At 48.7% G+C, this 15489-nt stretch overlaps 1 protein-coding gene across 4 annotated transcripts in view; it reads left to right on the top strand.

Moving 5' to 3' along the window:
• Positions 1 to 15489, top strand: part of psen1 (presenilin 1) — a 109335-nt gene that overhangs the window by 80439 nt on the left and 13407 nt on the right. For all 4 annotated transcript variants that reach the window (XM_078233669.1, XM_078233667.1, XM_078233668.1 and 1 more), the window contains 2 exons: positions 8828 to 8926; positions 9013 to 9099. In XM_078233669.1, coding sequence (XP_078089795.1) covers positions 8828 to 8926; positions 9013 to 9099 — 186 coding nt within the window. The remainder of the gene's footprint in view (positions 1 to 8827; positions 8927 to 9012; positions 9100 to 15489) is intronic.

Here is a 15489-nt window from a genome sequence, read left to right as displayed (position 1 = left end):
TTTAAAGAGTAAGATATTGGGCTGTCTCATAGTTTATTTATTATATAATTCATAGAAATCCTACAGTGCAGAAAGAGGCCATTTGGCCCATCGAGTCTGCACCGACCACAATCCCACCCAGGCCCCACCCCCATATCCCTACATATTTACCCGCTAATCCCTCTAACCTACGCATTTCAGGACTCTAAGGGGCAATTTTTAGCATGGCCAATCAACCTAACCCGCACATCTTTGGACTGTGGGAGGAAACTGGAGCACCCGGAGGAAACCCACGCAGACACGAGGAGAATGTGCAAACTCCACACAGACAGTGACCCAAGCCGGGAATCGAACCCAGGTCCCTGGAGCTGTGAAGAAGCAGTGCTAACCACTGTGCTACCGTGCCGCCCCTATTCACTTGTGGAATAGTGTGTCTTTCTCCTTTACTCCATCGCACATTTACTTTTATAAGTGACAGGTTTCCACTGGCAGGGGACCTTGCCAATGTGATATAATTTGTTGACAATCTGTGTTAGCGATGCACTAAATTCAATTGTGAATTCTCTTATTGAGAGAACAGGAATGCTGTCAGGTCGTCCTTCTATTTTTTATGGATTTTAATTTACAGTAACCAGTTCCACTAATGGGCAAGGTTTTGGGTATGACATGGTATGGTGTCCATAGAGACAGATGTCATGAGGCATAGATGCAAAGTAGCCCTTAACACAATTTGAAGCTCACATGATTATTGCTATCAAAGCCAGGTATTCTAATCTGGAGTTGCTGAGGAATGCCAGTTATCATGAAATGTGTCCCTCTACACCATCCCACTGGATTTCTCTGCTTCAAGTGCTCAACAAAAATTAGTCTCAGTGAACACCCTCATCATGTAAACAATAGCTTATTCTGTGTTTAGTATTCACTCCATTTCAGTATTGGTAAAACGCACTCAACCATCACACCCATGCTCTCTAAATTTCCTTCCCCAGTCTGTCACCTCAAAAACTAATCCTTGCCCATTTTGACCTTCACAGCATCATCTGTGACTTAGTGATAATATACTTGCTACTGAGTCATATGGTTTCAGCCCCTGAGCACCAAGTCCAGTCTGATACTCCTAGTGCGTTACTGCATGGCGCTGCACTGTCGGAGGTACTGATTTTTAGATGCCTTGTAAGACTATTTGAAGACTACTGGCAGCACTATTTGAAAAAGAATAGTGGAGATTTGAGTGAGGCCAATGTTTAGCCCTCAGCAAATACCTAAAACAGAAAGTAGTTAGTTTCTTAATTGCTGTTGATGGGAGTTTACTGTGTGCAAGTTGGCTGCTGAATTTCCTGCATCATAGCAGGGAGTACACTTCAAAAGTATCCAGACAAAGATATCATGTTACATTGTGCATGGAGATATATAACCTAAAGATGCCCTGCACGCCTAATTTATCTAATTCTTCAGTTAGAATTCCAAATATTCATTGAAGAACGTGTCTCAAATTGATTTCAAATACGGGAAGGACCCGATTTTCAGTGACAAAATACATAGTAAGCATTATGTTCACTGTGTAGTATTGAGTTCTGTTTTTCCCCAGATGTGTGTAGTATCTTGTCCCATTTGAAGAGTGTCAAACGTTGCAGTGTATGGATGCAGGATTACTGTCCCAGTCATGGCTTTGTTGAATGTTGTTGTAGGAAAGCAAAGTCCATAAAATATATATTTTGAAATACAAACCAAAAATGATGTTTTCCTTAACTGGCATGTGGACGCTTGTATCTGTAGACTGATGTACACATCAGTTAAAGAATCAGTCAAGGCAAGTGAGTTATGATAAGCAGAAATCTTAAATGATATCCTGGTTCGCAGTAATCAAGCAATTCATAATTATGGGTTATACGTACTTGTAGAAGCCTTGGGGTACAAGTAATGAGTAAGAAAACAAAAAGAATTATTTGAATGACTGCCAATGATTTTAAGATATAAGCTGCGTTCAAACAATGAATGTTTTGTCTAGGCATTGTTCAGTAACACAGCTGCAAGGCATTCTTACCTATAGAAGTCAGTAGTACTGACTATTTTTGTAAAGTTAAGGTGGCTGTACAGTCGCTTTGCATACTCGCGTTAATTTCCAGAGCAATAGAATTGGAAAAAGTCATACTATATTAAATTTGTATAAAATAGGGACAGCCTACCTGGGGGAAGCAACAGTGGCCGTGCCTCCGGCACAGAGTCCGGCCCTGTGGCTCCGAAGGGTAGGGAAAGGAAGGGGAAGGTGGTAGTAATAGCAGTATAGTGAGGGGGTCGGACAGGCGATTCTGTGGACGCAGAAAAGAAACTTGGATGGTAGTTTGCCACCCTGGTGCCAGGATCCGGGATGTTTCTGATTGCGTCCAGGATATCCTGAAGTGGGGGGAGAAGAGCCAGAGGTCGTGGTAGATATTGGTACCAATGACATAGGTAGGAAAAGGGAAGAGGTCCTGAAAGGAGAATATAGGGAGTTGGGAAGGGAGTTGAGAAGAAGGACCGCAAAGGTAGTAATCTCGGGATTGCTGCCTGTGCCACGCGACAGTGAGAGTAGGAATGGAATGAGGTGGAGGATAAATGCATGGCTGAGGGATTGGAGCAGGGGGCAGGGATTCAGGTTTCTGGATCATTGGGACCTCTTTTGGGGCAGGTGTGACCTGTACAATAAGGATGGGTTGCACTTGAATCCCAGGGGGACCAATAGCCTGGTGGGGAGGTTTGCTAAGGCTACTGGGGAGACTTTAAACTAGTATGGTTGGGGGGTGGGAATCAAATTGAAGTGACTGGGAGAGAGGAGGTTAGCTCACAAATAGAGAAAGCTTGCCAACAGTGTGAGAGGGAGGATAGGCGGGTGATAGAGAAGGGGAGCGCTCAGACCGAAGGTTTGAGATGTGTTGATTTTAACGCAAGGAGTGTTGTGAACAAAGTAGAAGAGCTTAGAGCGTGGATCACTACTTGGAAATATGATGTGGTGGCCATTACAGAGACTTGGATGACTCAGGGACAGGACTAGTTACTTCAAGTGCCGGGTTTCAGATGTTTCAGAAGGGACAGGGAGGAAGGCAAAAGAGGTGGGGGAGTGGCACTGATGATCAGAGATAGTGTCATGGCTGCAGAAAAGATGGACACCATGGAGGGATTGTCTACGGAGTCTCTGTGGGTGGAGGTTAGGAACAGGAACGGGTCAATAACTTTACTGGGTGTCTTCTATAGGCCGCCCAATAGTGACAGGGATGTTGAGGAGCAGATAGGGAATCCTGGAAAGATGTAATAATAAAAGACGAGAGATGAAATCGCTGGGCCTCTGACGCAAATCTTTGTCTCGTCACTGGACACAGGTGAGGTCCCAGAGGATTGGAGGATAGCTAATGTGGTCCTGTTATTTAAGAAGGGTAGGAAGGATAACCCGGGAAATTATAGGTCGGTGAGCTTGACGTCCGTGGTCGGGAAATTGTTGTCGAGGATTCTTAGAGATAGGATGTATGCGCATTTAGAAAGGAATAAACTCATTAACGATAGTCAGCATGGTTTTGTGAGAGGGAGGTCATGCCTCACTAACCTGGTAGAGTTTTTTGAAGAAGTGACTAGAATGGTTGACAAGGGAAGGGCCGTGGATGTCGTCTATATGGACTTTAGTAAAGCGTTTGACAAAGTCCCTCATGGTAGGTTGGTGCAAAAGGTTGGATCTCATGGGATAAAGGGGGAGGTGGCTAGATGGGTGGAGGACTGGCTTGGTCACAGAACTGGCTTTGTCACCCCAGTCCAACGCCGGCATCTCCACATCTTGGTCACAGAAGACAGAGGGTGGTAGTGGAAGGGTCTTCTTCCGGCTGGATGCCTGTGACTAGTGGTGTTCTGCAGGGCTCTGTATTGGGACCTCTGCTGTTTGTGATTTATATAAACGATCTGGAAGAAGGTGTAACTGGGGTGATCAGTAAGTTTGCGGATGACACGAAAATGGCTGGACGTGCAGATAGTGAGGAACATTGTCAGAGGCTACAGAAGGATATAGATAGGCTGGAAATTTGGGCAAAGAAATGGCAGATGGAGTTCAATCCAGATAAATGCGAAGTGATGCATTTTGGTAGAACTAACGTAGGGGGGAGCTATACGATAAATGGCAGAACCATAAAGGGTGTAGATACGCAGAGGGACCTGGGTGTGCAAGTCCACAGATCCTTGAAGGTGACGTCACAGGTGGAGAAGGTGGTGAAGAAGGCATATGGCATGCTTGCCTTTATAGGACGGGGCATAGAGTATAAAAGTTGGGGTCTGATGTTGCAGTTGTATAGAACGTTGGTTCGGCCGCATTTGGAATACTGCGCCCAGTTCTGGTCGCCACACTACCGGAAAGACGTGGAGGCTTTAGAGAGAGTGCAGAGGAGGTTTACCAGGATGTTGCCTGGTATGGAAGGGCTTAGTTATGAGGAGAGATTGGGTAAACTGGGGTTGTTCTCACTGGAAAGACGGAGGATGAGGGGTGACCTAATAGAGGTGTATAAAATTATGAAAGGCATAGATAGGGTGAACGGTGGGAAGCTTTTTCCCAGGTCGGTGGTGACGTTCACGAGGGGTCATAGGTTCAAGGTGAAGGGAGGGAGGTTTAACACGGATATCAGAGGGACGTTTTTTTACACAGAGGGTGGTGGGGGCCTGGAATGCGCTGCCAGGCAAGGTGGTGGAGGCGGACACACTGGGAACATTTAAGACTTGTCCAGATAGCCACATGAACGGGGTGGGAATGGAGGGATACCAAAGAATGGTCTAGTTTGGACCAGGGAGCGGTGCGGCTTGGAGGGCCGAAGGGCCTGTTCCTGTGCTGTATTGTTCGTTCTTTGTTGTTCTTTTGTCGTGATGTGAGATTTTAATTTCCCAAATATCGATTGGAATCTCCCTAGAATAAGGGGTGTAGATGGGGAGGAGTTTGTTAGGTATGTTCAGGAGGGTTTTTTGACACAGTATGTAGATAGGCCTACAAGAGGAGAGGCCGTACTTGATTTAGTATTGGGAAATGAACCTGGTCAGGTGTCAGATCTCTGTGGGAGAGCATTTTGGAGATAGTGATCATAATTCTATCTCCTTTACAATAGTGTTGGAGAGAGATAGGATCAGACAAGTTAGAAAAGTGTTTAATTGGAGTAAGGGGAATTATGAGGCTATCAGGCAGGAAATTGGAGCCTTAACTTGGAAAGAGGTTTTCTCAGGGAAATGTACGGAAGAAATGTGGCAAATTTTCAGGGAATATTTGTCTGGAGTTCTGCATAGCAACGTTCCAATGAGACAGGGAAGTTATGGTAGGTTACAGGAACCGTTGGTATACAAAGGCTGTAATGAATCTAGTCAAGAAGAAAAGAAAAGCTTGCAAGAGGTTCAGAGAGCTAGGTAATGTTAGAGATCTAGAAGAGTATACGGCTAATAGGAAGAATCTTGAGAAGGAAATTAGGAGAGCCAGGAGGGGCCATGAGAAGGCCTTGGCAGGCAGGATTAAAGAAAACCCCAAGGCATTCTACAAGTATGTGAAGAGCAAGAGGATGAGACGTGAAAGAATAGGACCTATCAAGTGTGACGGTGGGAAAGTTTGTATGGAACCGGAAGAAATGGCAGAGGTACTTAATGAATACTTTACTTCAGTCTTCACTATGGAAAAGGATCTTGGTGGTTGTAGTGCAGACTTGCAGCGGACTGAAAAGCTTGAGCATGTAGATATATTAAAAAAGAGGATGTGTTGGAGCTTTTGAAAAGCATCAAGTTAGATAAGTCGCCGGGACCGGATGAGATGTACCCCAGGTTACTGTGGGAGGCGAGGAAGGAGATTGCTGAGCCTCTGGCGATGATCTTTACATCATCAATGGAGACGGGAGAGGTTCCGAGGATTGGAGGATTGCGGATGTTGTTCCTTTATTCAAGAAAGGGAGTAGAAATGGCCCTGGAAATTATAGACCAGTGACTCTAACCTCAGTGGTTGGTAAGTTGATGGAGAAGATCCTGAGAGGCAGGATTTATGAACATTTGGAGAGGTATGATATGATTAAGAATAGTCAGCATGGCTTTGCCAAAGGCAGATCATGCCTCACGAGCCTGATTGAATTTTTTGAGGATGTGACTAAACACATTGATGAAGGAAGAGCAGTAGATGTAGTATATATGGACTTCAGCAAGGCATTTGGTAAGGTGCCCCATGCAAGGCTTATTGAGAAAGTGAGGGGGCATGGGATCCAAGGGGACATTGCTTTGTGGATCCAGAACTGGCTTGCCCACAGAAGGCAAAGAGCGGTTATAGATGGGTCATATTCTGCATGGAGGTCAGTCACCAGTGGAGTGCCCCAGGGATCTGTTCTGGGACTCTTATTCTTTGTGATTTTTATAAATGACCTGGATGAGGAAGTGGAGGGATGGGTTGGTAAGTTTGCTGATGACACAAAGGTTGGAGGTGTTGTGGATAGTGTAGAGGGATGTCAGAAGTTGCAGCGAGACATTGATAGGATGCAAGACTGGGCGGAGAAGTGGCAGATGGAGTTCAACCCAGATAAGTGTGAGGTGGTTCATTTTGACAGGTCAAATAGGATGGCGGAATATAATATTAATGGTAGGACTCTTGGCAGAGTGGAAGATCAGTAGGATCTTGGGGTCAGAGTTCATAGGATGCTCAAAGCAGCTGTGCAGGTTGAGGCTGTGGTTAAGAAGGTGTATGGTGTACTGACCTTCATCAATCGAGGAATTGAGGTTAGGAGTCGTGAGATAATGTTGCAGCTATATAAGACCCTGGTCAGACCCCACTTGGAGTACTGTGCTCAGTTCTGGTCGCCTCATTACAGGAAGGATGTGGAAGCCATAGAAAGGGTGCGAGGAGATTTACAAGGATGTTGCCTGTGTTAAGGAGCATGCCTTATGAGGATAGGTTGAGTGAGCTCAGCCTTTTCTCCTTGGAGAGACGGAGAATGAGGGGTGACCTGATAGAGGTGTATAAGATGTTGAGAGGTATTGATCGAGTGGACAGTCAGAGGCTTTTTCCCAGGGCTGAAATGGTTGCCACAACAGGCCACAGGTTTAAGGTGCTGGGGAGTAGGTACAGAGGAGATGTCAGGGGTACGTTTTTCACTCAGAGGGTGGTGGGTGCGTGGAATGGGCTGCCAGCAACGGTGGTGGAGGCGGATTCGATAGGGTCTTTTAAGAGACTTTTAGATAAGTACATGGAACTTGGTAAGATAGAGGGTTATAGGTAAGCCTAGTAATCGCTACGGTAGGGACATGTTCGGCACAAATTTGTGGGCTGAAGGGCCTGTATTGTGCTGTAGTTTTTCTATGTTTCTAAAACCTTGGCTAGACCATACTTGGAATACTGTGCACAGTTCTGGTCTCCATATTATAAAAAGATAGAGGCACTGGAGAAGGTACAAAAATGGTATTCATAGATTATTCTAGAACTGAGAAGCTCTAACTATCAGGAAAGGGTTTACATGCTGGAGCTGTTCTTTGTTTTTCTCCTGAAAAGATTCAGAGGTAACATTATAGAGCCTTTGGGAGATTGAAAGGGTTTGGTACGGTCGACTGCTACAGGTATAGAAATGGATCCATTTGTGGGGAGTACAAAACTAGGGGCCATCAATATAAGATGGCCCAAAGGTAGGGGAGTCTAAAACTAGAGGGCACAGGTTTACGGTAGATGGGAGAGATACAAAAGGGTCCGGGGGGCAATTTTTTCACACAGGGTGGTGAATGTCTGGAACGAGCTGCCAGAGGTAGTAGTAGAGGCAGATACAATTTTGTCTTTTAAAAAGCATTTAGACAGTTACGTGCATAAGATGGCAATCGAGGGACATGGGCCAAATGCAGGCAATTGGGACCAGCCTTAGTGGTTTTTTAAAAAAAAAAGGGTGGCATGGACAGGTTGGGCGGAAGGGCCTGTTTCCATGCTGTAAAACTCTGACTCTAAGATAGTCACTAAGAAATTCAATAAGGAATTTGTGGACACCACTTTACCCAGATAAATTTTAAATGTGGAACTTGCTACCAGCTGGAGTGGTTAAGACAAATAACTTAGATGCATTTAAGAGAAAGCAGAATAAGCACTTGAAGGCGGAAAGAATAGGATATGGTTAGATGAAGGGTGGGAGGGGTCTTGTGAAAGTACAGAACAGTTGAACTGAATGGCCAGTTTCTGTGTTCCATGTAATATGCAATGTAGGCCTGTCTGCCTCTGGTTGTTATACTTTGCAAAATTAAGATTGAATATTTGGTGTTCCTTATAATAAAGCAATCTGTGCCTAGATGTAGCAAGACCTTGACAACATTGAGGTTTGGACTGAAAAATGTAAGTAAGTCATGACACAAGTGCTAGGTAATGGTCATCTCCAACAAGAGTAGATCTCATCATGCCCCCCTGACATGCAACAGATTTACAATTGGTGGATGCCCCCCGCCATGGACATCCTGGGAGTTAGTATTGACCAGAAAATGTAACTGCACCAACCATAAATCTGTGGCTACAGGAGCAGATCCAGGGCTGGGATTTCAACAGAGTAACTTACCCCTTGACTCCCCAAAGCCTGTCCATCAACTACAGGTCACAAGTCTGTGAAGAGCTCAATACCAATACAAAGCACCCCACTTGAATGGCCTATCCACTGCCTGAAACACTCCCTCCATCACTGGCACACAATGGCAGCAGTGAGTGCCATCTACAAGATGCACTGCAGCAACTCCTTAAGGTTGCTTTTCCAAGCCGACAATCTCGACCATCTAGGAGTACAAGGTTTTCTTTACATTTTCTTGCAACTTTTCAATCAAATCATGATACAAAATTTGTATTGAGCAAATGTTGTTTTTTCAGATCTGGTAGCAGTGCTATGCCCTAAGGGCCCATTGCGTATTCTAGTTGAGACTGCCCAAGAGAGAAATGAACCAATATTTCCAGCTCTGATCTATTCCTGTAAGTTGATAGTTTTTTTTTCTTTTCGATTATTTAAATAAAAGTCTCCATTCATTGGGTTAACTCTCCTGTTTGCTCCTTTACAGCAACAATGGTATGGTTGGTTAACATGGCAGATACTGATCCAGAAGCCAGGCCAAGTGCTCCAAATGATTCTGGTTCAAAACCATCTGGTGAGTTCAACATTAGTATTTGCCAAGCTCTATAGAAAAGTTCGAAATAAAGTAAAATTTAAAAATTCACTATGTAAGTTATGTAATGAAACAATGCAAATCCAGTGCCATGTTTCAGCATGTGTAAAACCGCCCTGCTTCTCTAATTCTATGTTTTACTGCTGCTTTTAATTTCTAAACAATGTTTATATAACATTGTTTCTTTCAATTACCATGTGCCCAAATAGCAGAGGAAGCTTTACTTTTTTGTAATAAACTACAATCTAAGCTTTTTTAAGTTGCTCAGGTTTAGAAAACAGATCAAAAGGAAACGCTTGGTATAAATAAAAATAATTTATGCTTTTCCCCCATCATCAACCTTGGTTATTGCAATTGATGTTTAAAAGTGTATGTCCTGTACTCTGATCAGATGAGAAAGATGTGGAGATGTCAGCGTTGGACTAGAGTAAGCACAGTAAGAAGTCTCACAACACCAGGTTAAAGTCCAACAGGTTTATTTGGCAGCACAAGCTTTCGGAGCACTGCCCCTTCATCAGGTGAGTGGGAGTTGTGTTCACAAACAGGGCATATATAGATACAAACTCAATTTACAAGATAATGATTGGAATGTAAGTCTTTACAGGTAATCAAGCCTTAAAGGTACAGACAATGTGAGTGGAGAGAGGGTTAAGCACAAGTTAAAGAAGTGTGTATTGTCTCCAGCCAGGACAGTTAGTGAGATTTTGCAAGTCCAGGCAAGTCGTGGGGGTTACAGGTAGTGTGGCATGAACCCAAGATCCCGGTTGAGGCCGTCCTCGTGTGTGGAACTTGGCTATCAGTTTCTGCTCAGCGACTCTGCGTTGCCGTGTGTCGTGAAGGCCACCTTGGAGAACGCTTACCTGAAGATCAGAGGCTGAATGCCCGTGACTGCTGAAGTGTTCCCCGACGGGAAGGGAACACTCCTGCCTGGTGATTGTTGAGCGGTGTTCATTCATCCGTTGTCGTAGCGTCTCCATGGTCTCCCCAATGTACCATGCCTTGGGACATCCTTTCCTGCAGCGTATCGGGTAGACAACGTTGGCCAAGCCACAAGAGTATGTACCATGTACCTGGTGGATGGTGTTCTTGTGTGAGATGATCCGGCACGTCTTGGAGATAGTACACGCCTCTTTAACTTGTGCTTGGCCCTCTCTCCACTCATTGTCTGTACCTTTAAGACTTGGTTACCTGTAAAGACTCGCATTCCAACCATTATCTTGTAAATTGAGTTTGTATCTATATATGCCCTGTTTGTAAACACAACTCCCACTCAACTGATGAAGGGGCAGTGCTCCGAAAGCTTGTGCTGCCAAATAAACCTGTTGGACTTTAACCTCGTGTTGAGACTTCGTACAGATGGGAAAGCACAGTGGCACACTGGCTGGCAGTACTGACTCCGCACCAGGAATCCGGGTTCAGTAACGGCCAAGGGTAACTGTCGATGGAGTTTGCACATTCTCCGTGTGTGTGTGGGGGTTTCTTCCACATGTTCCGGTTTTTCCCCTCAGTCCAAAGATGTATAGGTTAGGTGGATTAGCAATGGTAAATATGCGGGGTTATGGGGGTTGAATGCTCTTCGGAGAGTCAGTGCAGACTTGATGGGCTGAATTGGCCTCTTCAATAAGGATTCTATGCTTCTCAGGTCATTGAATGGAATCCAACTGTTTCTTGAACAACTTCAGTTTCATTTCCACTATTCCACCAAGAAATAATTGTTGCTTTTTTCCATGAGCAAGAACTTTCTTACATTTGCCTTTCATCAGGTTAAACCTTTGTGCGTCTGTTGTAGACTCGCATGAAATAGCACGTGCCACCCCACTCTCCGGCTCCCTCCCCACCCCTACACACTTCATGTGTCTCCCCTCCTTGTCTCTCTCTCCCCCCGCCCAACCTTGTGTCTCTCTCTCCCCCCGCCCAACCTTGTGTCTCTCTCTCCCCCCGCCCAACCTTGTGTCTCTCTCTCCCCCCGCCCAACCTTGTGTCTCTCTCTCCCCCCGCCCAACCTTGTGTCTCTCTCTCTCCCCCGCCCAACCTTGTGTCTCTCTCTCCCCCCGCCCAACCTTGTGTCTCTCTCTCCCCCCGCCCAACCTTGTGTCTCTCTCTCCCCCCGCCCAACCTTGTGTCTCTCTCTCTCCCCCCGCCCAACCTTGTGTCTCTCTCTCTCCCCCCGCCCAACCTTGTGTCTCTCTCTCTCCCCCCGCCCAACCTTGTGTGTCTCTCTCTCTCCCCCCGCCCAACCTTGTGTGTCTCTCTCTCCCCCCGCCCAAGCTTGTCTCTCTCTCCCCCCGCCCAAGCTTGTCTCTCTCTCCCCCCGCCCAAGCTTGTCTCTCTCTCCCCTCGCCCAAGCTTGTCTCTCTCTCCCCCCCGCCCAAGCTTGTCTCTCTCTCCCCCCCGCCCAAGCTTGTCTCTCTCTCTCCCCCGCCCAAGCTTGTCTCTCTCTCCCCCCGCCCAAGCTTGTCTCTCTCTCCCCCCGCCCAAGCTTGCCTCTCTCTCCCCCGCCCAAGCTTGTCTCTCTCTCCCCCCGCCCAAGCTTGTCTCTCTCTCCCCCCGCCCAAGCTTGTCTCTCTCTCCCCCCGCCCAACCTTCTCTCTCTCTCTCCCCCCGCCCAACCTTCTCTCTCTCTCTCCCCCCGCCCAAGCTTGTCTCTCTCTCCCCCCGCCCAAGCTTGTCTCTCTCTCCCCCCGCCCAAGCTTGTCTCTCTCTCCCCCCGCCCAACCTTGTGTCTCTCTCTCCCCCCGCCCAACCTTGTGTCTCTCTCTCCCCCCGCCCAACCTTGTGTCTCTCTCTCTCCCCCCGCCCAACCTTGTGTCTCTCTCTCTCCCCCCGCCCAACCTTGTGTCTCTCTCTCTCCCCCCGCCCAACCTTGTGTCTCTCTCTCTCCCCCCGCCCAACCTTGTGTCTCTCTCTCTCCCCCCGCCCAACCTTGTGTCTCTCTCTCTCCCCCCGCCCAACCTTGTGTCTCTCTCTCTCCCCCCGCCCAACCTTGTGTCTCTCTCTCTCCCCCCGCCCAACCTTGTGTCTCTCTCTCTCCCCCCGCCCAACCTTGTGTCTCTCTCTCTCCCCCCGCCCAACCTTGTGTCTCTCTCTCTCCCCCGCCCAACCTTGTGTCTCTCTCTCTCCCCCCGCCCAACCTTGTGTCTCTCTCTCTCCCCCCGCCCAACCTTGTGTCTCTCTCTCTCCCCCCGCCCAAGCTTGTCTCTCTCTCCCCCCGCCCAAGCTTGCTCTCTCTCTCCCCCCGCCCAAGCTTGTCTCTCTCTCCCCCCGCCCAAGCTTGTCTCTCTCTCCCCCCGCCCAAGCTTGTCTCTCTCTCCCCCCGCCCAAGCTTGTCTCTCTCTCCCCCCGCCCAAGCTTGTCTCTCTCTCCCCCCGCCCAAGCTTGTCTCTCTCTCCCCCCGCCCAAGCTTGTCTCTCTCTCCCCCCGCCCAAGCTTGTCTCTCTCTCCCCCCGCCCAAGCTTGTCTCTCTCTCCCCCCGCCCAAGCTTGTCTCTCTCTCCCCCCGCCCAAGCTTGTCTCTCTCTCCCCCCGCCCAAGCTTGTCTCTCTCTCCCCCCGCCCAAGCTTGTCTCTCTCTCCCCCCGCCCAAGCTTGTCTCTCTCTCCCCCCGCCCAAGCTTGTCTCTCTCTCCCCCCGCCCAAGCTTGTCTCTCTCTCCCCCCGCCCAAGCTTGTCTCTCTCTCCCCCCGCCCAAGCTTGTCTCTCTCTCCCCCCGCCCAAGCTTGTCTCTCTCTCCCCCCGCCCAAGCTTGTCTCTCTCTCCCCCCGCCCAAGCTTGTCTCTCTCTCCCCCCGCCCAAGCTTGTCTCTCTCTCCCCCCGCCCAAGCTTGTCTCTCTCTCCCCCCGCCCAAGCTTGTCTCTCTCTCCCCCCGCCCAAGCTTGTCTCTCTCTCCCCCCGCCCAAGCTTGTCTCTCTCTCCCCCCGCCCAAGCTTGTCTCTCTCTCCCCCCGCCCAAGCTTGTCTCTCTCTCTCCCCCCGCCCAAGCTTGTCTCTCTCTCCCCCCGCCCAAGCTTGTCTCTCTCTCCCCCCGCCCAAGCTTGTCTCTCTCTCCCCCCGCCCAAGCTTGTCTCTCTCTCCCCCCGCCCAAGCTTGTCTCTCTCTCCCCCCGCCCAAGCTTGTCTCTCTCTCCCCCCGCCCAAGCTTGTCTCTCTCTCCCCCCGCCCAAGCTTGTCTCTCTCTCCCCCCGCCCAAGCTTGTCTCTCTCTCCCCCCGCCCAAGGTTGTCTCTCTCTCCCCCCGCCCAAGCTTGTCTCTCTCTCCCCCCGCCCAAGCTTGTCTCTCTCTCCCCCCGCCCAAGCTTGTCTCTCTCTCCCCCCGCCCAAGCTTGTCTCTCTCTCCCCCCGCCCAAGCTTGTCTCTCTCTCCCCCCGCCCAAGCTTGTCTCTCTCTCTCCCCCCGCCCAAGCTTGTCACTCTCTCTCCCCCCGCCCAAGCTTGTCACTCTCTCCCCCCGCCCAAGCTTGTCACTCTCTCTCCCCCCGCCCAAGCTTGTCCCTCTCTCCCCCCGCCCAAGCTTGTCCCTCTCTCCCCCCGCCCAAGCTTGTCCCTCTCTCCCCCCGCCCAAGCTTGTCCCGCTCTCCCCCCGCCCAAGCTTGTCCCGCTCTCCCCCCGCCCAAGCTTGTCCCGCTCTCCCCCGCCCAAGCTTGTCTCGCTCTCCCCCCCCCACCTTGGTTCGCTCCCCTGCCCCCCCCCCGCCATCTCTCCTCTCTCCTCCCCCCCTCCCTAACGTCGCCACCCCCCCCCCCCCCCCCACCGTCGCCCCCTTTTACCCCAGTTTTGAATGGAGTAGAATGGCATGGGGAAAATTGAATTCATCCAGAGAATTGGTGGGGTCTGGAAGAAATTTCCTGGAATGGTGGAGGTGAGTTCAATTGAGGTATTCAAATGGGAATTGGATTGCTATCTGAAAGGAGAGAATGTGCCAGGTTATCATAGAATCATAGAAACCCTACAGTGCAGAAGGAGGCCATTCGGCCCATCGAGTCTGCACCGACCACAATCCCACCCAGGCCCTACCCCCACATATTTACCCGCTAATCCCTCTAACCTACGCATCTCAGAACTCTAAGGGGCAATTTTTAACCTGGCCAATCAACCTAACCCGCACATCTTTGGGCTGTGGGAGGAAACCGGAGCACCCAGAGGAAACCCACGCAGACACGAGGAGAATGTGCAAACTCTCTTTATAGTGATAATGCAGGGGAGTGGGACAGGTAGAATGCTCCTTCAGAGGGCTAGTGCTGACTTGATGTGTTGAATGGCCGCCTACATTGTAAGTATTGTGAATCTGTTGTGAATTTTAAGACTTGAGTCAATTATAACTGTTAGACTGAGTTGAGAGAGCTGTTTTGAAAGGAATCTCCAATTAGGACTAGCTACAGAACATGCTTGGTATGAGTAAATTGTCACAGATTTATTAAATTGCTTACAATAAGTACAAAATTGTAATACTCTTTTGAAGACAGTGGAAGCAGTCAGTTCACTTTGGAACACTGGCACACAACATCCGGTTGACTGCAGCACCGTCTCTTGTGCTGTTCTATTGACCAAAGTCTATTTCCTCTTCATGCTGTGCGCTTGACATCCCCAAACTCTGGTCCAGACAATGATCAGTCCCTGATTGGTTATGGCTTGTCTCTTGAGCATGATGGCAATCCTAATATCACTTCCTGTTAATTCATAGAACATAGAACAGTACAGCACAGAACAGGCCCTTCGGCCCACGATGTTGTGCCGAGCTTTACCTGAAACCAAGCTCAAGCTATCCCACTCCCTATCATCCTGGTGTGCTCCATGTGCCTATCCAATAACTGCTTAAATGTTCCTAAAGTGTCTGACTCCACTATCACAGCAGGCAGTCCATTCCACACCCCAACCACTCTCTGCGTAAAGAACCTACCTCTGATATCCTTCCGATATCTCCCACCATGAACCCTATAGTTATGCCCCCTTGTAATAGCTCCATCCACCCGAGGAAATAGTCTTTGAACGTTCACTCTATCTATCCCCTTCATCATTTTATAAACCTCTATTAAGTCTCCCCTCAGCCTCCTCCGCTCCAGAGAGAACAGCCCTAGCTCCCTCAACCTTTCCTCATAAGACCTACCCTCCAAACCAGGCAGCATCCTGGTAAATCTCCTCTGCACTCTTTCCAGCGCTTCCACATCCTTCTTATAGTGAGGTGACCAGAACTGCACACAATATTCCAAATGTGGTCTCACCAAGGTCCTGTACAGTTGCAGCATAACCCCACGGCTCTTAAACTCCAACCCCCTGTTAATAAAAGCTATCACACTATAGGCCTTCTTCACAGCTCTATCCACTTGAGTGGCAACCTTTAGAGATCTGTGGATATGGACCCCAAGATCTCTCTGTTCCTCCACAG

The sequence above is a fragment of the Mustelus asterias genome, chromosome 18, assembly GCF_964213995.1.
Source record: "Mustelus asterias chromosome 18, sMusAst1.hap1.1, whole genome shotgun sequence".
NCBI classification, from domain to species: Eukaryota; Metazoa; Chordata; class Chondrichthyes; order Carcharhiniformes; family Triakidae; genus Mustelus; species Mustelus asterias.
This window is presented reverse-complemented; position numbering and strand designations above follow the sequence as displayed.